This window comes from Tachyglossus aculeatus, chromosome 21 (genome assembly GCF_015852505.1).
Source record: "Tachyglossus aculeatus isolate mTacAcu1 chromosome 21, mTacAcu1.pri, whole genome shotgun sequence".
NCBI classification, from domain to species: domain Eukaryota; kingdom Metazoa; phylum Chordata; class Mammalia; order Monotremata; family Tachyglossidae; genus Tachyglossus; species Tachyglossus aculeatus.
This window is the reverse complement of record NC_052086.1, coordinates 24,376,467-24,402,088: the sequence shown is the minus strand read 5'-3', so window position 1 is coordinate 24,402,088 and position 25,622 is coordinate 24,376,467. Positions and strand designations below refer to the sequence as shown.

Genomic DNA, 25,622 nt, shown 5'->3' with positions numbered 1-25,622 from the left:
TATTGCTGTCTCTGTCTTTAGAAATTGGATGGCTTGCTGTTCTGCTGTGTTTTATGGCAACTTCAGTTGTTCCTATACCTGTGACCTCTTCAGATAATGATTTGATGGTGATGCTGCCTATGATGGTTTCAAAATTAGGATACCAATCTCAAAAACTTTTGGAATTATATGCATCTGTCAGATTTCTTTTTGAAAATGTTGATTCAGGCTCCTCTAATATGAATAATGGCATTTGTTAAGCGCTTTCTATGTCCCAACCACTGTTCTAAGCACCAGGGTAGTTACAGGATAATCTCATTGGAAACAGTCCCTGTTCTACATGGGGCTGACAATCTAAGAGGGAGGGAGAATGGATAGTTAATTCCATTTTACAAATGGGGAAACAGAGAAGTTTCCCTGCCCACAAGAAGCTAAGAGTCTAGTGGAGGAGACAGACTTACATACTTAAGACCTGTAAGATTGGGGTTGGGTTGAATATAAAAGTGCTTGAAGTGTAGAGGCCCAAGTTGCCTAGGTGAGATAGAAGGGAGGGTGAATAGGTGAAATGAAGGGTTGTCAGGGAAGTCTTCTTGGAGAAGGTCTGGTTTGGCTTTGAAGATGGGAAGAATGGTGGACTTTCAGATATGAAGGGGAAGGAGTTGTGAGCGAGAGGGAGGATGTAGACAAGCCTCTCTCCTTCTGACTTTCCGTCATTCATTCATTCATTCAATCATATTTATTGAGTGCTTACTGTGTGCAGAGCACTGTACTAAGCATTTAGAAAATACAATTCAGCAATAGAGACAATCCCTGCCCACAACGGGTTTACAGTCTAGAAGGGGGACGACAGATATCAAAACAAGTAAACAGGCATCAATAGCATCAATATAAATAAATAGAATTATAGAGACACACACATCAAAACAAGTAAACAGGCATCAATAGCATCAATATAAATAAATAGAATTATAGAGACACACACATCAAAACAAGTAAACAGGCACTAATATAAATACATAGAATTATAGATATCTACATATATACACAAGTGCTATAGGGTGGGGAGAGGGGGGTAGAGCAAAGGGAGAGAGTTGGGGTGATGGGGAAGGGGAGCTGAGGAAAAGGGGGGCTTAGTCTGGGAAGGCCTCTTGGAGGAGGTGAGCCTTCAGTAGGGCTTTGAAGGGGGGAAGTGTGATTGTTTGGCAGATTTGAGGAGGGAGGGCATCCCAGGCCAGACGTAGGACGAGGGGCAGGGGTCGATGGCGGGACAGGTGAGAATAAGGCACATTGAGAAGGTTAGCACCAGAGGAGTGGAGTGTGTGGGGGATGGAGAAGGAGAGAAGAGAGGTGAGGTAGGAGGGGGCAAAGTGATGGAGAGCTTTGAAGCCAATAGTGAGGAGAGTTTTTGTTTGATACGGAATTTGATAGGCAACCACTATTTTTGAGGAAGAGGGGGTGACATACCCAGAACGTTTCTGTAGAAAGATAATCCGGGCAGCAGAGTGAAGTATGGACTGAAATGGGGAGAGACAGGAGGTTGGGAGGTCAGAAAGGATGCTGATGCAGTAATCTAGATGGGATAGATGAGTGATTGTACTAATGTGGTAGCAGTTTGGATGGAGAGGAAAGGGCAGATCTTGACAATGTTGTGAAGGTGAGACCGGCAGGCTTTGGCGGTAGATTGGATATGTGGGGTGAATGTGAGAGCAGAGTAAAGGATGACACCAAGGTTGCGGGCTTGTGAAACATGGAGGATGATAGTGCCATCCACAGTGACAGGAAAGTCAGGGAGAGGACAGGGTTTGGGAGGGAAGATAAGGAGCTCTGTCTTGGATGTGTCCTCTTGGTCTGCTAGTAAAGCTGCTAGTCACTAGCTCACACTCAAAACTCTCCTCAAGTGAACCTTCTCACTGTCCCTGGCTCTCCTCTCTCCCATGTCCAGCCCCTTGAAAATGCCCTCCCCACTGTGTGGCATGCCACCTCCTTTCAAATCTGTCTGATAAAAGCTCTCCCCTTTGTCAAAGTCCTTCTGAAATCCCACCTCCCCATATGTTTTCCCCCGACTAATTTTCTCCTCTTCCAGGTCACACATTCCCCAGAACATGCCTTCCCAGGCCCTGTAGCCCTTATGTACATATCAATTTACATACTCTAGTACTTGAGCACTTATTCATTCACTTACCCATTCTCTTTCTCCTTCTAACTGTAAATAATATTGTGTTTTCCCCATTGGATTGTAAAACCCCAGTGGACTAGGTTTCTGTACCTAGTACAGTACTCACCACAGGTATTGATTGAAATCAGTAGCGGGGAAGATCTTTCCAGATGCTGGGCATAAGTCGCCCCAGGACTGAGTTTAAAAAACTGGTTTGTCATGTTATGAGAACCTGTGTGTTTGGGGTTTAATTTGAATTTATGTTCAGCCTCCCCTCTTTCTCCTGTTTTACTTCAAAACTAAACTTGGTTATGTCATTCAGTTCTTAGTATTTGGGCTGGGGTGAGGGAGTCTTTGAATTTCTCTCAGGCCCCATGCAAATCACCTTGGATTATTACAGAAATCCTGAGGTTTTTGAGGTTCACATCCTCATCCCCCCACCATGCAGATAAAGAACGTCTGTCTTTATCCATTCCACCCCGTTCGTCTGAATCAACTGAGAGCTTGAAAAAATTAAATTTGAGTAATCCAACTCTTTCCAAGAATAAATGATAGAAAATTTTATGTGACTGCCTTTTATCATAGTGAATCACCTGCCTACCTTTAGCGTAACCTCAAAATTTCCGTCCCCCACAAGCCGCTGACGCTCAGTGTTAGCTTGTGGAAGTCTTCATCTTTTTCTGGAGAAAAGTTGAGTAACCACTTTTTCGTAGCTTATAATGTTGTTTTTCCTGTCCTGGCCCTTTATATATGATCCCAAATCTATGGCTAAAGCATCTGCCTCCTGGAACGGCTTAAAACGGAGTTGGTATCCCCTGTCCAGTTGTCATGGCCATAAACGGTATGCCGGGGGAGCCTCCTGGGGGAGGGTGAAGGAGGAGAAATGTTTCAGGAAGAGACCTGAGGAAACCAGAGATGGTTTGAGGGGTTTTGAGGGGTGCGAACAATGAGACTACAGTGGGTGCCTGAGCAGAATATTCATATTGCTCTCTCTTTCTCTAGAAATTGGATGGCTCACCATTGTTCTGTTGTGTTTTGTGGCAACTTCAGTTGTTCCTATACCTGTGACCTCTTCAGATAATGATTCTATGGTGACTCTGCTTATGGTTTCAAAATTAAGATTCGAATCTCAAAAACTTTTGGAATTATATGTAAGTATCTTTCAGTTGTCTTTTTGAAAATGTTGATTCAGGCTCATCTAATATGAATAATGGTACTTGTTAAGCACTTTCTATGTCCCAACCACAGTTCTAAGCGCTGGGGTAGTTACAGGATAATCTCACTGGACACAGTCCCTCTTCCACATGGGGCCAACAATCTAAGAGAAAGGGAGAATGGATATTTAATTCCATTTTACAAATGAGGAAACAGAGAAGTTAAGCGACTTGCCTAAGGTCATGCAGCAGGCAAGTGGAAAAGGTGGCATTAGAACCCAGGACCCCCAACTCCTGGACCCGTGCTCTTTTCACTAGGCCGCACTGCTTCTTTAGTTAAGCAGTGCTAGTGCTCTGGAAGATAATAATAATAACGAAGATGGCGTTTGTTAAGCACTTACTATGTGCTAAGCGCTGGAGTGGATACAAGGTGATCAGGTTGTCCCATGTGGAGCTCACAGTCTTAATCCCCATTTGACAGATGAGGTGACTGAGGCCCAGAGAATAATAATAATGGGATTTATTAAGCGCTTACTATGTGCAAAGCACTATTCTAAGTGCTGGGGAGGTTACAAGGTAATCAGGTTGTCCCACAGGGGGCTCACAGTCTTAATCCCCATTTTACAGATGAGGGAACTGAGGCTCAGAGAAGTGAAGTGACTTGCCCAAAGTCACACAGCTAAGTGGCGGAGCTGGGATTCGAACCCATGACCTCTGGCTCCCAAGCCCATGGTCTTTCCACTGAGCCACGCCGCTTCTCTTATGACTTCTCAGATGACTGCCCGTGGTTTCAGGAGGGCTTGAGGGGTACTGCCAACTGATCTTCCATTATTGAAGCGAAAGAACCCGACATTTCCAACCGATCCAGGAGGTCAGGAAAGTCCTTACTAAAGCAGGTTTATGATGGGGTGACAGCAAAGCCAGCACTGTGCTGCTCTACACTCCAAAACTGATCACTCATTCCAAACCTAAGATGAGGCAGTAGAGGGCCAGGACTGGTGACCAGAACCCTGTCAAAGTGAAGTGAAAGGGGCCCAGGGAGGCCTGACCATCAGGAGAGGACCCTGAGGGATTTGGGGGCCAGAAGCCACCCCACTCTCTCCTATTGCCCAGCGCTGAGGACGTGCAAAAGGCTTCTCAGTCCTTCTTGAGCTGCTTTTCTAGATGGTTTTGTGAAATGCAGTGAATCAAGGGGAAAATTGAAGTTCAGAGTAGGGACCGGACAGCCTCCCCAACTGTCTCTCACACTTCAGCATGAACTGGGTCAGGACCAAGCCTCAGGTCTCCAAATATCTGCCTTTGAGGGTAACATTGGGCTGGGTAACAATGGGTTCTGAATGTGCAGGGCCAGTGGGGAACTCAATTTGCTTGTATCTACCTCAACACTTAGTACAGTGCCTGGCACATAGTAAGCGCTTAACAAATACCATTATTATTATTATCATTATTAATACATATTTCAAACAGGCTTGCTGCTCCGGCTGGGGTCGAGTCTGTTAATTCAAGTAATGATGATGTCGAACTTTCCCAAGTGCTTAGTACAGTGTTCTGCACCCAGCAGGTGCTCAATCAATATCAATAAATATCTTAAGGTATTTGTAAAGTGCTTACTATGTGCCAGGCACTGTACTAATAACTGGAGTGGATACAAGCTAATCAGGTTGGACATGGTCCATGTTCCACATGGGGCTCACAGTCTTAATCCCCATTTTCCAGATGAGGGAACCGAGGCCCACAGAATTAAAGTGACTTGCCCAAGGTCACACAGTGGACAAGTGGGATTAGAACCCAGGCCCGCCCAACTCCCAGGCCCGTGCTTTACCCACTAGGTAATGCTGCTTCCCACTGCTACCATTGCTTGCTTGATTGGAGGGGAGTGGAGTGGAGTGGACACCCAAGTCACCAAACTTCCAGCCCCCTGCTCTCTGACCCCAGCCCGACAGCATCTGTGAGCAATTCACTTCACACTTTGCCTGAGATTTTGGAACAAGGGAGCTGACCTAAAAAAGGCTGTCCACCAGCAAGTCCCTAAACTCTTTCCATCCTCTCCCCTATAGCAGAAGAAAGAAGGGCTCGAGCCAGTGGGCCTGAGTCTCACTAATTGCTGCTCTGAATCCAAGCAGTCAGGAGGATGCATTCCTTCCCACTGTCTCAGCATCACCTCGTTCGAGCAAAGCCTCCAGGTGATCCAAGGGTACTTGGTGGATGGGCCTGAAAACCAAAATCTCCTGTACAAGATCAGTCTGTTCCAAAGGGACCTGCATGCTCTACGAACCGAACTGGAAGGTCAGCGGGGGTCCCAGATGGGGCCCCCCAAGATCCATAGGACACCTGACAAGGAGAAAATATTTACCTGGAAGATTTTAAAATTGCTTTCGGAAGGTATGAAAAAGATGGTTGAGTGCTCCAAAGGTCAACAGTCCAGTGGGTGCCAAGATGTAACTAACTGTTTGGGTGTTCTTTGTGAAGCCTAAAGGATGGCAAACAATGTGAGGAAATCATTAGAAACTGTTGGGTGAACCCAAGTGGGTCCAGGTAATTGTTCCTTTTTGATTTTGCACTTTTCCAATCAATGTCAACTAGTTATATTTATCTACAGAATTGTCTTCCTTCTGAGGAGTTTCTAAGAGCTTCGTTTTCTTTTGAAAATGAAAAGAAAAGGGATAAGATCCCTTTTCTTCTTTTTGAGACTCACCCACTCAATGGTCTGGTGAGCTGGGAAGGGAAAGCAATTTCAATTGATTGTTATTTATTGTTCTTATTATTATGAACGGAGTAATTATAAAATGCCTTGTGAAGACCATGTGCTCAAGATCAATTGAATAAATCTTAATATATGAACATAAGTGTCTGATCTGAGGTGGTTCAGGCGGCTGGATTTCCCTGCATTGGGAAGTGCTGGCCCTGGGCCTCAGGGAACTGGGATCATGCCTTGGAATGGAGCTGGGAGCCAGAAGGACCACTCCCCTACAAAGCATCAGTTTCTGACCTGAGATCTGGTTTCTTGCTTAGGTTCTAGCAAGCCCTGCCCTTTCCCCCACTTCCTCTTCCATCTCCTTCCTCACCACCGCAATGCCTTTCTACATGGCCTGGTGGGAAAAGCACAGGCCCGGGAGTCAGGAGATCTGGGTTCTAATAATGATTGTCGAATGCGATAAGTACTTACTATATGTCAAGCACTGTTCTAAGTGCTGGAGTAGGTGTAAGTTAATGAAGTCGGACATAGTCCCTGCTCTACATAGGGCTCACAGTCTAAGAAGGATGGAGAACAGGTTTTGAAACTCCATTTTACAGATGAGGAAACTGCGGCACAGAGAAAATAAGTGACATCCCTAAGGTCACGCAGCAGGGAATTGGTATGTCCGAGATTAGAATCCGGGTCCTCTGACTTTCAGGCCCCCGGTCTTTCCCCTAGACCATGATACTTCCCTTCCCTAATCTGGCTCTGCCTCGGATCCTAACAACCACTTTGGCAAATCATTCACAAGCCTTGAAGGCCTCCATCACTTGCCATGAAATTTGACTTTGTCGGCCCTCAACCCCAATTTTGATTGGGCTGATGGATTTTGTTTTCATTACCACTGGCAGCCCATTGGGGTGGGCTCCCAAGGCTCTCAGGCATCATAAGCACTTGGAACAGTGCTCTGAACATAGTAAGCACTCAGTAAATACCACTCATTGATTGCTTGATTGAACTCTGTCCATCTCTAGGTCTTTCTACCAAACCAAGAGCATACATAATGGACAAACACAGAGCATTCAATAACAAACCAAGTCTACGTGTGTATATATATATATATATATATATATATACATATATAGATATAGATAGATAGATAGAGATATAGATAGATAGATATATGTATAAAATGACAGGTTCTGCTATGTTGGCAGGGCAGGGAGGCAGAGGAGAGGAGATTCTTTTGTTGGATTTATGTCAGGAGGCATAGAGACATCCTGGGAGCCAGGGCTGGAGCGGATGGTGGCAGAGGGAGGATAGAGGCCTTCACAGTAACAGAGGAGAGATGAAAAAAGAATAAGACAATAAATTGTGACTAAAGAAAGGGAAATTGGGCTGATAGGTTATTGTTGTATTGTACTTTCACCAGGCACTTAGTACTGTGCTCTGCACACAGTAAGCACTCAATAAATATGATCAAATGAATGAATGAAAGTACAGGAAGGAGCAAAAAGAGCAATTGAAAGAGGAGAGACAAAAACTAAACAAACAAGGAGGAAAGCAATGATAAGGAGGCAAGTTTAGGAAATCAATCAATTGATCGATCAATGGTATTTATTGAGCACTTACTATGTGCAAAGCACTGTACTAAGCACTTGGGAAAGTACAGTATAACAGAATTAGTGGACACTTTCTCGGCGAATAACGAGCTTACAGTCTAGAGAGGTAATCCAGAGATTTCAGGACAGCCGTTATAAAAAACAGTAGAAAATATTCAAGTTTTATTAAGAGTTCAAGCAGAAGAAGAAGCTTCTGCAACTTATCAGAATGGAGTAGAGATCCCTCAAAAAGAAAAGCTTATGCCATTACTTGAAATACAAACAGCATTTTTGAGCACTTTACACTGAAAAGGAAAGAAGACAACTGCAAATTCAGATGAAAATAAGAGGATATATAAATTCAAATGGAAATAGCTCAACAAGGAGCATAAAAACCTGATAACTATTGAGGTTCACCTTGGGAGCCCAAGTAAATACTATAGCACAGCAAAGTATCAACAGGTTAAAAATGAAAACAGAACTCTGTGACTGTTTAGAAATAACTTGATAAACTTATCTCTACCCCAGTGCTTAGAACAGTGCACAGTGCATGACAGACACACAATAAGAACTTAACAAGTACCATAAAAATTAGTCCTAAGATCATTCCCTGGAAATAATATCCCAACTATAACTTGTCATATGCTAATAGAATTTAAAGGCAAGAAGGGACTTTTTGCAATTTCTTGCTGTGAAGAGAATTAAGGTGACAATTTCTGGGTACAAATATCCTCAAGCTTGAGTGAATTAAAAGAATGTGAAATCCTCCTACAGGAAAGTAGTGTAAATGTTGAGGATACCTGTGAGAAGATATCTGAAGACATAGGGAAGTTGCTCAGTAGCTACCAAATTAAATTTAATGAAGATTACCTTCTGGAGATAACTGTTCGAATGACTGACCACTTTCCCATGTCCTCCCCCTAACCTGGAACTCCCTTCCTGTCCATTACATCAGACCACCACTCTCCCCACTTTCAAAACATTATTAAAGTCACATCTTCTCCAAGAGGCTTTCCTCAATTAAGCCCTCTTTTCCCTGGCTCTGTCTCTCTTCTGCATCTCCTATGCACTTGGATCTGTGACCTAGATGCGACTGATAATAATAATAATAATGATGACGATAGCATTTGTTAAGCGCTTACTATGTGCCAAGCCCTGTTCTAAGTGCCGGGGTAGATACAAGGTAATCAGGTTGCCCCAGACTGTGGGGCTCACAGTCTTAATCCCCACTTTACAGATGAGAGAACTGAGGCACAAAGAAGTTAAGTGACTTGCCCAAGGTCACACAGCAGACAAGTGGCAAAGTATGATTAGAACTCATGACCTCTGACTCCCAAGCCCAGACTCTGTCCATTAAGCCACACAATAAGACCAATGTGTGTCCAACGCTCCTTTCTCCACCATATGAATGTCAAGATTGCCCCATGTGGCACCGTTCCATTTACGCGCCTCCGGACCTGGTGCCATTTTCATTTCCCTCTCTAAAAATTGTCATCTTCCCAAAGCAGATGCTTCACTCCTGAGAGGCAGCTTGGCTTAGTGGGATGAGCACAGCCCTGAGCAGTGCTCTTCACACAGTAAGCGCTGAACCTGAAGAGTGCCTTTGTGGAGCTCCCAAGGGGCTTCCTGTTCTTAGTACCCGGTACTGTTTCCATTTTTGCCTTTGTCTCCTAATCCTTTTGAAGCTTCTGCTGGAAAAGCACGACTCCTCTCTTGATTGCAGACCCGTCTGCCGCAATCGCCTGTTGGCTTCCAGCTGAAAGACTGCATGCTTTAGCACAGGGCTTTGCACGCAGTATGCGCTCAGTAAATGCGATCGAATAAGTCCTCTGAAGCTTGGAAAGACTGCATGCTTTAGTACAGGGCTTTGCCCACAGTATGCGCTCAATAAACGTGATTGAATAAGTTCTCTGAAGCTTGGCTTTAGTGCACCCCTAAAAGTTTTTCTCAGACCTCTTTGCTTTTGGTTTCCCCGTTTCAGTTGTTGGTGTATCTAGTTGTCCGGTCTGCTGATGTGTCCCACCTAGCAGATTTGCATTTGGGAGACTGATTCCATTTCAGAACTTTGTTTTTTGTGATCCTGTCCTGCCATTTGATAGCCCTTAAGGGATGCTAATGGAACTGTTCAAGGAGTTGGATGTGGAATCTGAGAGTCTAGCCTTCACAGTCCTAGAGAATGAGTCAGTAGCACTTACTGTGTGCTGAACACTGTACTAACCTCTTGGGAGAGTACTACCAAATTAATATGCACCTTCTCTGCCCTCAAAGAAGTATTTTACTTTACTTGTACATATTTACGACTATTTTATTAATGATGTGCATAGAGAAGCAGCGTGGCTCAGTAGAAAGAGCACGGGCTGTGGAATCAGAGGTCGTGGGTTCGAATCCCGACTCCACCACAAGTCTGCTGTGTGACCTTGGGCAAGTCACTTCACTTCTCTGAACCTCAGTTCCCTCATCTGTAAAAATGGGGATTAAGACTGTGAGCCCCACGTGGGACAACTTGATCACATTGTATCCCCCCCTCAGCGCTTAGAACAGTGCTTTGCACATAGTAACCGCTTAACAAATGCCATCATTATTATATAGCTATAATTCTATTTATTCTGATGGTTTTGACACCTGTCTACATGTTCTGTTTTGTTGTCTGTCTCTCCCTTCTAGACTGTGAGCCTGCTGTTGGGTAGGGACCGTCTCTATATGTTGCCAACTTGTACTTCCCAAGCGCTTAGTACAGTGCTCTGCACACAGTAAGTGCTCAATAAATACGATTGAATGAATGAATGAATGCTCTGCACACAGTAAATGCTCAATAAATACGATTGAGTTAATGAATGAAAGAGCTGACATAGAGGAGCTCGGGTCAGTACTATTCATTCATTCATTCATTCAATCGTATTTATTGAGCGCTCACTGTGTGCAGAGCACTGTACTAAGCGCTTGGGAAGTACAAGTTGGCAACATATAGAGACGGTCCCAACCCAACAACGGGCTCACAGTCTAGAACGGGGAGAGAGACAACAAAACAAAACATGTGGATGTGTGTCAAGTCATCAAAATAGAAATAGAATACTATGACTCCGCAGATTTCTAATTTGGTCTGGAGCCTATTGCCATATTGCCACTACCCTTTGACAGTCTCCTGAAGAATGTATTGACCTCCTTGATTCAAATTCAACTTTAGGCCTCCCCAATTCACTCTTCATTCATTCATTTATTCATTCAATAACAATAATTCAGCACCTACCTTTGAAGCAGCGTGGCTCAGTGGAAAGAGCATGGGCTTTGGAGTCAGAGGTCATGGGTTCAAATCCCGGCTCTGCCAGTTGTCAGATGTGTGACTTTGGGCAAGTCACTTAACTTCTCTGGGGCCTCAGTTACCTCATCTGTAAAATGGGGATTAAGACTGTGAGTCCCCTGTGGGACAACCTGATCACCTTGTAACTCCCCAGTGCTTAGACAAGTGCTTTGCACATAGTAAGTGCTTAATAAATGCCATCATTATCCTTATTATTGTTACAGAGCATTCATTCATTCAATCATATTTATTGAGTGCTTACTGTGTGCAGAGCACTGTACTAAGCGCTTTGGAGAGTATAATGCCAAAGATTAGCAGACACAATGCCTGCCCTTTGTATCCGCATATCCGCCAAGCTAGCTCTCTTCCTCCCTTCAAGGCCCTACTGAGAGCTCACCTCCTCCAGGAGGCCTTCCCAGTCTGAGCCCCCTTCTTCCCCCCTGCCTTACCTCCTATATATATATATATATATATATATATGTATATATATATTTCTACGTATTTATTACTCTATTTTATTTGTACATGTTTATTCTATTTATTTTACTTTGTTAATATGTTTTGTTTTGTTCTCTGTCTCCCCCTTCTAGACTGTGAGCCCACTGTTGGGTAGGGACCCTCTCTATATGTTGCCAACTTGTACGTCCCAAGCGCTTAGTACAGTGCTCTGCACACAGTAAGCGCTCAATAAATACGATTGAATGAATGAATGAATAATGAGTTTACAGTCTTGAGGGACTTACTACTAAGTCCTTCAGAATCAGAGTCAAGTGGAACATGTAGCAGCCATGGCCAGTGGTTCATTTGCCCTGCAGCTAAGGATGCAGTCATGGTGCCGGTTGCACTCATGGGGCTGGTAGAACCTGTTTTTATGATATTTGTTAAGCACTTATTATGTGCCAGGCACTGTACTAGGAAGCAGCATGGACTAGTGGCAAGAGCACGGGCTTGGGAGGGGAAAAAGGGTGCCCAGAGGGTTTCCCTGCCTCTTCAGGCAGCAGAAAGCATGGTCTAGTGGATAGAACATGGGCCTGGTACTCAGAAGGATCTGGGTTCTAATACTGGTTCTGCCACTTGTCTGCTGTATGACCTTGGGCAAGTCATTTATCTTCTCTGTGACTCAGTTATCTCATCTTTTATATGGGGATTAAGATTGTGAGCCCCATGTAGGAGAGGGACTGTCTCCAACTGATTGACTTATATCTACCCCAGTACTTAGAACAGTGCTTGGCACATAGTAAGTGCTTAACAAATACAATAATAATAATTATTATTAATTAATTCTGTTGTATTAGCAGAATTAGCAGACACTTTCCCTGCCCATAAGTCTACAGGGAACTGACACCACTATTATTACTATTATTTACATCTCAAATAGGAGCTTATGTGGCCACTCCTCTCCCCCTATTAAGCCAGGGGTGTCCACTCTATCCACCATAGTCACCTCTCAATCAATCGTATTTATTGAGCGCTTACTGTGTGCACAGCACTGTACTAAGTGCTTGGGAAGTACAAGTTGGTAACATATAGAGACAGTCCCTACCCAACAGTGGGCTCACAGTCTAAAAGAGTGGGCTCACAGACTAAAAGACTCTCAGATTGGTTCCCTAAGTCCTCTGCACACAGTAAGTGCTCAATAAATACGATTGAATGAATGAATGAATGAATGAGCCAAAGCAAAATAGTGGGGAAGAATAGGACTGGCCCCTTTTTGAGCTGGATTGGGTTAAACCTGGCATGGAGAAAGGAATAGATGAACTCTGAAGGCCCCTTCTAGCCCAAGGATGTCTATGAAACTTTTCTCTTATCTAAGGGGTGGGATGAGTTTCACACTGTGTCATGCAGTTAACCAAATTTTCCCTTAAAATTCACCTTCTCGCCTCTCTCTTTCCCAGAGCCCTGGGATCCAGAGGTCTCACTTTGTGTCATTACTCGAAAACTTTTTCCCTTGAGGTTTAAGTACTTTTTCCCTTGAGAGATGAGCGTGGGTTTGATCAGACAAGCGCCTGTGTCAACCAGGTACATTTTTAGTCAAGAGATGGGAATCTGAGCAGGATGACAGAAGCAGCTGAGTGGCAGAAGCCCAGAGCCAGGTGCCCGTAGCCGGACTCCTTCTCTCCCCGGTTCCCAAGCCAGACCCCGATTCCGTTCTGTTGGCCATGTCTGTTTTCAGAAGGGCAGCCCAAGGCAGAGAGAGGTCCAGACAGGAATGCTGGAAGTGAGTGGGAAGAGGATGGAAAGAAAGTTGTTTCCTTTTAAAGCCAATGAAACCTCATCGTTATGGCATCAGAATTTGTTTCCTGGTAATTTGCCCCTTTATTTTCAGGCCCATCAAATTTCCTGAGAGGAGCGAGCTAAATCTTGGCAAAAGAAACCATGGAGAGAAAGGACTTTCTGCCACTTTCATTCGTTTTCTGTGACTTGGAGGGGTTTGGGGGCACCCCTGGGCACAGGCAGGGAAGAGGAGAAAAGAAAGCCCCTCCTAAGTGAGGAGGAAGAGATGGAGGAGTCAACACTCTCTCCCCACCCCCAGAGCAGCAGCAATGGGAAAGAGGGAGGGAGGGAGGTTGGGAGTAGAGCAAAATAATTTTGGTATCTGTTAAGCACAAAACTATGTGCTAAGTACTGGGGTAGATACAGGATTATCAGGTTGGGCACAGTCCCTGTCCCATCCAGGGCTCACAATCTAAGTAGGAGGGGGAACAGATATCGAATCCCCCTGGTACAGATGAAGAAACTGAGGCACTGAAAAGTTAGAAGACTTTCCCCAAAATCACACAGCCGGTAAGTGGGAGAGCTGGGAAAAAAAGACTACCTCTCTTTTTATCCCTCAGAAATCTTTTCTTCCTGCTGTGGCATTCTTCACAGAGTGGGAAACCACCAAGATAACTGGGAGCCAGGCTCTTCCTCACCCCTGAGAATAATAATAATAATGATGATAATAATAATAATAATGACATTTGTTAAGTCTTAACTATGTGTCAAGCACTGTTCTAAGCACTGGGGTAGATACAAGGTAATCAGGTTGTCCCACATGGGGTTCACAGTCTTAATCCCCATTTTACAGATGAGGTACCTGAGGCACAGAGAAGTTAAGTGACTTGCCCAAAGTCACACAGCTGACAAGTGGCAGAGCCAGAGTGACTCCCAAGCCCGTGCTCTTTCCATTCAGCCATGCTGCTTCTCTAGAAGGAAGAGGTTTGGCAGCTGGAAGTGGAACTCTCTGAAGAGAAAAAAGGTGGTGATGCCCGCCTGTTCCCCTTATCCCTACCTCCCGTCTCCACCTCCGATAGCAGGTGCCCCAGGTTCAGGCGGGGGCCTATGTTGTTCCACCCTCCCCGCATCCTCTAGTGAAGCAATTTCCTACAATTCACATTTTCCCTACTACCGACAACAGTTCCCTCCAGCCCTAGGCAAGGGACTTCAGTGAGCCAACTTCCTCTGAGCAACATCAATGTTAGGCCACCAAATTACACCCAATAACTTTCCTGCCCTCTTCTTGCTCATGGCCTTGTTGAAAATGTAGTAGGAAAAACCCCTTTCTGTTCACGGGGGTGGAATATTCTGAGGCCACAAGCTCCCAGTACCGTTTGGAATAAGCTGTAAAATCCCCCAAGCTTCTTTAGAAAGAAGACTCCCAGAAAAGGCAGGGGGTGGGGATGGGTTCCCCACTTCTGCCTCATGGAGTGGATTGCTGCCAACTCCTGTCGGGATGGACTTCAGGATTTAGCATTTGCTTAACTTCCTTGGGCCTCAGTTTCCTCATTTATAAAATAGGGCTTAAATTTCTGTGATTTTTATGGTATTTTCTAAACGCTTTTTGTGTCAAACACTCTTCGAAGTGCTGGGGTAGATTTAAGCAAATCAGATTGGACACAGCCCCTATCTCATATGGGGCGTAGAGTCTGAGAGAAGGGAGAACAGGTATTGAATTCCCATTTTACATTTGAAGTAACTGAGGCCAAGAGAAGTTAAATGACTTAACCAAGGTCACACAGCAAGCTAACGGCAGAGCCGAAATCAGCAAACCAGTCCTTTAACTCCCAGAACCGTGCTCTGTTCAATAGAACATGCTGCTCCTCATGCTCTTCTCTCTCCCCTAGACTGTGAGCCTCATGTAAGATAGGGCTGAGTCTGATTTAATTGCAGTGCATTTACCTCAGCGCTTAATACAGTCCTTGGCACGTAGTCAGGATGTAGCAAATACCACAATTAAGAATGATATTGATTTACATTTATATTCACGTCTGTCTCCCCTTCTAGACTGTAAGCTCCTGTGGGCAGGGAATGTGTCTACCAACTCTTACATTGTACTCTCCCCAAGTGGTTAGTATAGTACTCTGCACACATTAAGTACTCAATAAATACCATTGATTGACTGATTTTTATTGAGCACTTGCTTCACCCAGGGATGATCTGGGATGATCAAGGCTGCAGGGAAAATCAGGAAAGGGTGGTGTATTCCTCTGAAGTACAGGTGGGCTGCTCCCAGAGGGGCAGAATGGCAGAGGGCACAGGGTGGGCTGGCGGCAGCGGGGCAGGGAAGCGAGGGTGTGGGGTGGACTGACTGCAGAGGGTAGGGAGGTGCCCTGTGGTGAGAGTCCGGTGCCCTGTTCTAGCCTCCCCCGGACCCTCTCCTTCCTGTAGGGTGTCACCCACCCACAGTGGTATCTATTCAACGACTTCCTCACTGAGCCTGTGGACCAGGTCGGTGGCATCTGGAAGGGGCCTGAAGCCTGGCCCCATTCTGTCCCCGGGGCAAGGTCAGGTGAGGGGCAGGCAGAGGTGGGCAGAGGCTGGCACGGGATGGGATAAAGTAGCCAGAGGTGGAGATGAGAGGGAAGAGCTAAAGGGGGCAGAGGCAGACGAGGGGTAGGTGGAGGCTGGTGAGAAATGAGCTGACTTTCCCGTCACTGTAGACGGCACTACCAACCTTCCTTTCTCACAAGCCCGCAACCTTGGTGTCATCCTTGACTACACTCTCTCGTTCACCCCTCACATCCAATCTGTCACCAAAACCTGCCGGTTTCACCTTCGCAACATCGCCAAGATCCTCCCTTTCCTCTCCAACCAAACCGCTACCTTGCTGGTTCAATCTCTCATCTTACCCCGACTGGATTACTGCATCAGCCTCCTCTCTGATCGCCTGTCCTCCTGTCTCTCCCCACTTCAGTCTATACTTAACGCTGCTGCCCAGATCATCTTTGTGCAAAAACGCTCTGGGCATGTTACTCCCCTCCTCAAAAATCTCCAGTGGCTGTCTGTCAACCTATGCATCAAGCAAAAACTCCTCACACTCAGCTTCAAGGCTCTTCAAAACCTCACCCCCTCCTACCTCACCTCCCTTCTCTCCTTCGACAGCCCAGCCCGCACCCTCCGCTCCTCTGCCGCTAACCTCCTCCTTGTACCTCGTTCTCGCCTCTACCGCCGTCAACCCCCAGCCCACGTTCTCCCCTTGGCCTGGAATGCCCTCCCTCCACACATCTGCCAAGCTAGCTCTCTACCCCCTTCAAAGTCCTACTGAGAGCTCACATCCTCCAAGAGGCCTTCCCAGACTGAATCCCCTTTTTCCTCTCCTCCCCATCCCCGCCACCCTACCTCCTTCCCCTCCCCACAGCACCTGTATATGTTTGTAGTTTTATTACTCTATTTATTTTACTTGTACATATTTATTATTCTATTTATTTTGTTAATGATGCGCATTTAGCTTTAATTCTTTTTATTCTGACGACTTGACACCTGTCCACATGTTTTGTTTAGTTGTCTGTCTCCCCCTTCTATACTGTAAGCCTGTTGTTGGGTAGGGACCGTCTCTATGCCGCTGACATGTACTTCCCAAGCGTAGTACAGTGCTCTGTACACAGTAAGTGCTCAATAAATACGATTGAATGAATGAATGAATGAAGGGTGTTTTTTTTAAGGTATTTGTTAAGCACTTACTATACGCCAGGCCCTGTTCTAAGCACTGGGGTAGATACAAGATTATCAGGTTGGACACATCCCACATGGGACTCAGTCTTAAACCCCCTTTTACAGATGAGCTAACTGAGGTATGGAGAAGTGAAGTGACTTACCCAAGCACACATGTGGCAGAGGCAGAATTGGAACCCAGGTCCTTCTGATTCCCAGGCCCATGCTCTATCCACTAGGCCATGCTCTCTGCTGCCTGAAGAGGAAAGGGAACCATCTGGACACCTTTTTTCCCCTTCCCTAGGCTGCACCTGTCCTCACAAAATCAGATATGGAACGGCCCACAGATGGAAGCCTTACTCCTTTGCCCCGTTTGCCTCCAGAGGACTTTCCTGTTAGTGACAACCAGTTGGCACTTAAAGGCACACGCAAAAACCCCACAACACAGGTTCTTCCAAAAAATAAGTATTTATTGTTTTGGCTGCAAATATATAAAAAGAAATGCATTGTAGTGTTGTATACAGCTGGTGGAAACGAACTTCTGCACAGCAAAACCGAGGAGGTGATGCATAGAGGAACAGAACAGCATTCCATTGAAGGCCCTGGAGGCTGCAGTATCGGAGATTTTATTCTCTACACTTTGCCCACCACAGTGTGGATTCACTTGTTGGAAAGAATCCATTAAACCTGCCTTCCCCCTAGGAACTTCAACAAGGAAAATGGGGGGAAAGGGAGTGTGTGAGATTGCTGTAGTGTCCCCATGTAAGCGCTTCAACAGGGTTTTTGTTTTTCATTATTGTGCTTACAAAGATTTAGATAAGACTCCCAAGGACATTCCAGGAGAAGATACATTCGACCCCCTGATCTCAGGGTGGCCTATAGCTTGGGGATGATGTAAACATTAAACCTGACCCATATCACTAAGCTGTTCATACTTTCTGAATGTCTAGATACAAAACAGAATGAAATGCTTCCAGCTTTGGCCTCTTTTTATCTTACCCCTGGGAAAGGTCTAGCCCACCCTCACTCCCCAAGATTTTACTCCACATCTTCCAGATCAAGGTTTTAAACTCATGGAGCCAGCAACAAAATTGCGCAGGAGGACAAAGGGATATTGCATTGATTGATTTTGCTGCGTTATCTTAATAAAAATGACATAATCACAGAGAGGTAGACCGACAGAGCTAAAATGCCACTAACACCCTCTATGTACAGAAATTGAATCAAAATCGTTAAGACATTTTCCCTTTTTTCCAAAGTAAATTATCATGGACACCAGCAAGTAAATAGTTTTTTGTTTGGTGATAGCTGGGAAAGATGGCATTCCAAATTATCCAAGGGTCAACAGCCTAGTCTATCATCTAAATCTCTCTCATGGCCGACAACGCTCACTGGAGACAAAGCCCAAATATTTCCCCAATATGCTTCTCTACAAGCTCCCTAAAATGCTTCATTCGACCCATTTTGCCAGAAATATCTTGCAAGCAACCAAGGTAACTAGCTATTCCACAAATACAGAGTAAACAAACAACTGATTGCTTGGAGATTTTGGATTATGTAAAAACCATACACAAATAACTGGAATGTCAAAAGACTGAATGGTGTTTTAGCACTTTCCCTGGGCATAATGACTTTGGGAGAAGCACCTTAGCAGTCTCTATGGCCTTTGTAACTATCAAGATGGAGAGAATGGCCCTTATTCATTCATGCTTACTCCAGGCTTCACCTGAGACTGGCTGAAGAGCTCATGTGGAATAGCATTTTTCTAAAAAAGAGTAGCACATTTTATTTCTCTCATTCACGCAAACACACACACACACACACACACACACACACACACACAATTATAAGGGCTCAGAGGCTAAGAGGTAGAAGCTAACAAAGAACCAATTCTCTGACCTTCCTCCCGAGAGAGGTGTAATTTATTTGCATTAAATGCTATTTGCAAGGAATCATTCACATTCTGCATCTAACTTGGTGGTAACAAATAAGGCCTGGAACTCGGCTACAGGGAAGAGACTGGCAAGGGTCATCTACCATCTCACCTCTGTGCCTCAGTTCCCTCATCTGTAAAATGGGGATGAAGACTGTGAGTTCCACCTGGGACAACCTGATTACCTTGTATCCTCCTCAGCGCTTAGAACAGTGCTTTGCACATAGTAAGCGCTTAACAAATGCCATCATTATTATCATCTCACAGTTAATCCATTCCCCGGGAGAGAATCTAGCTGTAGACACCCAAAAGCTGGGCCTCCCTCTCTCATCAATGAGGATGCTTAGGTCAGCAAAGGCCAGTTTGGGGGTGACCCTCAACACAGTGGCATCAAATAGCGGAAATGAAATGACTGATGAGGGGAACACTGACTATATCACTGTTATATCATTCCCAAATTGGTGGGACCAAGAGGAGCTACATTCTCCATCATTTCCAGCCCAAATTCTGGCCCATAAACTCTTCCCAGGGAAGATGCCCAATAGCATTAATGTGAAAAATGACGAGGAACCCGACCTATACAGGTTTAGATTAAAAACCCAGTGCCCCAGCGGTCTGGTATAATTGCACTTTACATTTGAAAATGAAGCTACTGACCTTGAACTTTAGCCATATGCCAGTGTGGCACGAAAGGCCAACACATGTTGACAATTCCTTCCTCACAGTGATGTCCTCTGCTATGCTGCTACACCTGCTACTTGCAGGGCCCAGGGCTATATTTGATTCTGCTTCTTGAGGCTTACCACTGCCATCTTCCCGAGGCAGCTTCTCTGAAATAATTATCCCGTCCATGACGTACCAGGAATCAATCCACCGCTGTTTTCTTCTGGGAATCTACAACTCGGCCACATTGCTTGAATTGTGCTTTGTTGAATTCTGGTTTAGGCACTTCCATTTTGACTTACCATTCAACAGCTGCAGTCATTCATTCTCTTCATAGTCCTACTCCGCAGAGCTATTTTACAACAGACATCACTTCAATACCGGCAGATTGGGTGCTTTTCGGGACCTCGTGGTTGGGCTCTCCTGCCTTGCCAATTTAAGTGCAGGCCATAGATAACAGCGAAGAAACTGTCATGAAGTCCATGTCCATCACGCAATGCTGCTTTACTCTGCTGCAGATGGGAGAAGATTCAGGCAGGACATCTTTGGAGCTAACGTGACTGACCAAACCACCAATGGAAGCCCTATGATCTTGATAAAAATTTCTCAGGGCAAGCGAGCTTGTTTCATAGAGGCAGAAGCTTACGTCCTTTTGAAAAAGGTCTTCAAATGTGGACTAGAGGTCCTATTATCGGTTTCTGATCTTCTCTTGTACCTGCCCTGCAGCAAGGCTCATGTTTGCCCACTGGGATGCAGTCGAAAGTCATACCTGAGTTTCTCTACCTGGTTAACTATCGTTAATTGCCAAATTCTGAAGAACTCCGGCTAGGGTCACGACAGCATTGTAGAGAAGGGAAAGAGAAATAAGCTGATTGGAAGCTTTCTCACCCTCAAAGGTGGTAATTATGGCATCTCTGAATTCTACCACATTTCTACAATGTTCCACAAACTGTGTTTCACATAGAGATCAGATACAGGAGCTTTGACTCCTCTTTGCTGTTCTAACTGAGCTGGGTAGCAACTACCATAACCATTAGAGGGAGGACCAGGTCCTCATTTAACCCTCTTTACCCCAATGAAACTAGATTTGGGGAAACCACTGGAAAATAGTGTTTGCTACCACTTCTGGGAGCATCCTCAATGCCAAATAGAGGAGAGCACAAGTGGCAAACAGATTCAATTCTAGGATCAATGGACAAATCCCAGAAGGGAGGAGCATGAAGGGTGGGTGGAAGAAGTAAACTCAAGGTTCCTTCACTTTTACGCTGGCTCTGGAAGGGTTCTTTAAAGGTGCCCCAGCAATGCTTGCTGCAAAGACTACGTTTTCCTCTCCTCCTTCTCTCCTTCATATAAAACCTTTCCCTTGCCCCCTAGCTTATACATCAGCCATGTTTACTTCCTGCAAGCATTTCTTCGTGCCATCAAAAGCAGCCAAACCACTAATCTGCCGCAAGATTGAAGCAATGCTAATCGATCAGGTTATGTAAACCAAGAGGTCGGGGGAGGAGGATTTGAAAGTCAGACTACTCAGAAACCCTGCTGAAACATATCACAGATTTACACTTCTTGAAAGATCTAAATAGCACCATGGGAGGAGATGATGGCAGAGATTTCTCAAGAAATTCAATGGGTGAGAAATATTTTTCAGCCATTTTTAAGACAGGGGAATGAGACTAACTGATTTTCTCTCAAAGATGCAACATGACAACACCTCTCTTTTGTTTCCCCGAAGGAGACAGGAGAGAATCAAACAGTATGCTTATTTCAGGCTATTTCCCAAGGTGGGTACCTGCTTCTATTATGTACAAAGCAGGTTGAGAATCAGGAGTCCGCTAACAGGATCTGCACAGAGGAGCTGATTAGACCAGACCAGTTTCAGCCAATCTGACACCCGGTTAGATCTAACAGGTGAAACTTCAAATGGGGGAAAGTATGGGATCAGGAAACTGGATTTGGAAAAACAGCTCCAGACTCACAGTCTTACCACCACGCTGATCTGGGGCAAAAGAAATGAACTTAAATGGCTAAATAAATAATAAGACATGCAAATATTTATACACTGAATGTTTGTGAGCACACACACACACACACACACACACACACACACACACACACACACACACACACACACACACTATCTCTCTCCATGAAGCTTAAAACAGCCTAGTTACCACCTTAAATATTTTGCCTAATGCAGAGTAAAGGTGAGTTCAAATGAAGGGACAGGCAGGCCACTGAAGCAGGAAGTTTCCTTCACATCCTATGGAGTCCTAAGGTGAATTAAACGAGCTCCTTAGAGGAGCTCTTGCCTTGCTATCTGCAGTGAAAAACCTAACTAGGTTTCCAAAGCCCAGAAATCACAAGGAATGGGCCATTGTCTAGACCCACACCACTTCACATTGCTGAAAACCAAGCAGCCCTGTGGTTCTACTTACGTCTGCTTACAGAAAGACAGAGCTTTACAATTCTCTCAGGAAGCGAACCCCTTGCCATTTACTGCTCTGAGAACTTGGGGTGTTTGTTTTGAATCGACGGGGGTTCAAACCCCAGAGACCGAGTATTTGAGTCAATGGCCTGAGGTTCTCGAATGGGGAAGCCGAGATGTTAAAACCAGATGCTCTACTTTCAAAAGCAAAATACTAGAGGACGGGACTGCTGAGGAAATGTTAAATTTCTCTCAGTTTGGGAAAAGAACAAGAACTGTGAAAAGCCAAGAGAAGGCGGCTCAGCAGGAAGTCCCCTCCTGCAGCTTCAAAGATAATTTCTCCCGAGGAAACCCATCTCCATCTCATCAGCCTCATGGTCCTCAGGCTGAAGTTTGACCCAACTGTCTGGATCTTCGTGGAGGACACACCTACTCCAGACCTCTCGGACTCAGAATCTTCCACCACCCCCATCCTCTTCCTGCCAGCCGGCAAACACTGGCTGAGCCCTGAAGGCTGTAAACTTGGGCTTCAGAAAGAGGAAGCTCTAGGAGTGGCCCGTGTGCCAAAGACATTTTGTGCTCACTGGGCATTAGCCACAGCTCTTGAAGTCAATGCTGTGAGGCTACATAGGGGAGAGGCAAAGTCTAAATAAGCCAAGATCCAGGGCTTCTGAGCTCATAATGAGCACTGAAATCAGTTCCAACCATCTGTCCTTCAAAGGGAGTATTCCCCGACTAATACTCCTCTCCCTGGGCAGTACAGTTTAGTGTGAGTCTGGGCCACAGGCCTCAGAATGGTGACCTAGTCCTCACGTCTCCTTGGGCTAAGGAGCTGGGATGAGTGGGCCCAAGTGAAACTGGACAACAGAACTCCTACTGGATGGTTTCTGCGCTTGGGAACACTCACCAGTTCTCTTTCTTCTGCCTGCCTTACCACCCTTGGGTTCCTGCAGTATGGCCCAGGAAGCTTTCTTGAAATATCCCTACAGGGTTCATAACACCTGGGCTACGGAAAGGAAACAGGGTAGGAACTACCAGCTGCTCTAGAAATGCCCACCGCTCCGATCACGGTTACAGTCTGGAATCCCCTGAGTCTGAACCAAGTCAAGCGCTTCCTCCCTCTGCTCCAGAAGCAGTGGTGAGAAATGGCAAGGTCCTACTGCTGCCTGCTCTTCCCAGTGAGCTGGGGCCGGCATCCTTCCCAGCCTCTTCCCTCTCTTGGCCCACCTGGAAAGCAAAGGTTGGGATGGTTTTTGAGCTCTGGAGACACAAAGCCTTTCACTTCACGGTGAAGGGAGGAGGGTTGCAGGGTGAAGGGGGACATCTGAGTCTAGCCCCTTGAATGGGAGCAGTTTAAAAACTCTCCCCAGGTTAAACAATGGGTCTCCCACTCCCGGGAGCAGACAGAGAGCCCTGGAGAGTTTTGCAGGGCCCATTTTCTACTCCCACCTACTTCCCAGATTGGTGCCTGGATTAATCAATGGTATGTATTTCTTTGGTCCGAGAACTCCAATATTTTGAGGCTTCCAGAGATAGCAGAGAGCATCCTCTGACATCTGGGACAGTCTGGCTTTGTCCAGTCCAGCCTTTCCAATGTTAAGCTGAAGAACTGTGGCTTTACCCTGAACTCAAATCCCACTAAATGTTAGGGTGCCCTCTTCTGCTTCCAGACCTGCTGCGGCCATGGGACAGATGGCAGATGGATAGGGGCCAGGTGTGGGGTTTGTGTTTGAGGGGTCATGCCTCTCAAATCCCTGCCCCTTAGTAGTACTTGGATCCATGATGAAGTTCAAGCCACTAATTCAAACATTACCAAAAAAACTGTTCCCAGGTCAGAGCAGCAGCTTTGCATTTCTTTGTGCACACTAGTCCTGGGGGCATCCGAGGCCTGGGGGAATCCGGGTACATTGTTCTTGCATATGTATTCTGGGTGTTCTCTGAAGAAGGCACTCCCACCCATTGGCATGTGGCATAAAAGCAGACAGGTGGAGGCAGCGCCTACCTTCCTGCCCACAAGTTTCAGTCTATTTACAAGCTTCAGAATCCGTGTCAGAGCTGCCGTTGTCGTGTTGGGGGACGACAAGGATCTTCCAACTGCTACATCAGGAAAGTGGGGAGGCAGGGGAGGAGGAGGGGAGTCCTCCCTGAAAGAGAGGCAACCGTTTGGTAGGACGGAAAATGGAATCGGGAAGGGTGCCACTGACCTTTGCTCCCCTGAAGAGCTTGGGAACTGAGTTTTTCTTTGCCCCTGATCCATTCATCAGTTCCGCAGATCCCATCGGGCCTATGAGGAAATTAACCTGCAGCGGAGGGGGCGCAGAGGTCGAGGCAGGGGCTGGGACTAGACAGGCGTTTTCCCTTTCAATGGTTGGCATCCCTCCAGCCTACGCCCAAAGGGAGCAGCGCTGCGGGTCCCTTGTCCAGGAGAAGAAGTCGGCAGCGGGTAGGTCATTGCTGTTGGCAGGACCCAGACCTGCTCCAAACCTGAGCTTTATGATTCCGTTAACATCCACCCAGTCTCGGTGGGGAGCCCAAGGCGCACAGCAACAGCACCGTTGCTGCGCTGGAAGAGAAGCCTGGGGGGCCTGGCCTTCTACCCCATTGGGGCCAGACCTTGGAGAGGTACATTCGCTTCCCACCCACTTCCAATACCCATTCTCTTCATTCTCTGGCACACTGTCTCAGTTGGGCTGGGCTCTGACTTTGGATCACTAGGACTCCCCCGTCCTCTTGATGATCCCGGTGACGGCCTCTGAAGCTTGCTCTGGCAAACGAGACGGGTCTGTCAGGATAGAGGTCATCGTGTTCAGTTGGAGGAGAGTATTCAGCACCACTGAAAGACAGGAGCGGACAGGGTGGGTCGGAGGAGGGAGAACAGGAGGAAGAGGAAAGAGGGCTGTACTCTCCCAAGTGCTTAGTACAGTGCTCTGCACACCGTATGAACTCAATAAATATGACTGACTGACCAGAGGCCCCACAGCACTCTGGACACTTCTTGGGTTCACTCCCCCTGCTCAAGGGTCTCCAGGGGACGGCTTCATGGATAGAGCTCGGGCCTGGGAGTCGGAAGGACGTGTGTCTGCTGTGTGATCATGGGCAAGTCATTTAACTTCTCTGGGCCTCAGTTAACTCATCTATAAAATGGGGATTAAGAGTGTGAGCCCCATGGGGGACAGTGACTCTGTCCAACCTGATTGACTTGTATCTATCTCACAGCTTAGAACTGTGCTTGGCACGTAGTAAGTGCTTAACAAGTATGATTGTTATTATTATTATTATTATTATTATTACCAAGGGATGAATCAAGTGTTGAGAAAGCTAGAAAATCATTGGGAGATTCCAGCCCCTCCCTCTTCTCCCACGCCTCCCCCCCAAAGCCCTGCATACTCACTTGGCCTGAGGATGGGGAGGGAACAGTGCTGGTCCACCCAAGACAGGACCGTCTGGTGTAATTCACCCAAGCTGGAGGTGGACACCATCCCGTTGAATGACTCAAACAGTGGCTTGATGATGATGCTGAACTGGAGGTTGAGGGGTTAAGGGGAACAACTCCCACATTCCATTGAAGTGCTTTATTGTACCTTGTGACTAGCCCCACTTTTCTCTCTTAGAGGCCCAATACTGGGTGGATAGGAATCAAATCTTTAGCAATTTTTTTTATGGTATCTGTTACGCACTTCCTAAGTGCTGGGCACTGTTCTAAACTCTGGGGTAGATATAAATCGATCGGGTTGGACGCAATTCATATCCCACGTAGGGCCTGTGGTCTTAATCGTGGCTCAGTGGAAAGAGCCTGGGCTTGGGAGTAAGAGGTCATGGGTTCAAAT

General features: G+C 46.0%; 1 protein-coding gene across 1 annotated transcript in view; it reads right to left on the bottom strand.

Annotated features, from left to right (window-relative positions):
• Nucleotides 1-18,693: 18,693 nt before the first annotated feature.
• Nucleotides 18,694-25,622, bottom strand: part of LOC119942916 (MLX interacting protein) — a 69,596-nt gene continuing 62,667 nt past the window's right edge. Inside the window, exons 16-17 of the mRNA XM_038763959.1 lie at nucleotides 25,187-25,316; nucleotides 18,694-24,628 (exon numbers count right to left, since the gene is read on the bottom strand). Coding sequence (XP_038619887.1) covers nucleotides 24,507-24,628; nucleotides 25,187-25,316 — 252 coding nt within the window. The 3' untranslated portion in view covers nucleotides 18,694-24,506. The remainder of the gene's footprint in view (nucleotides 24,629-25,186; nucleotides 25,317-25,622) is intronic.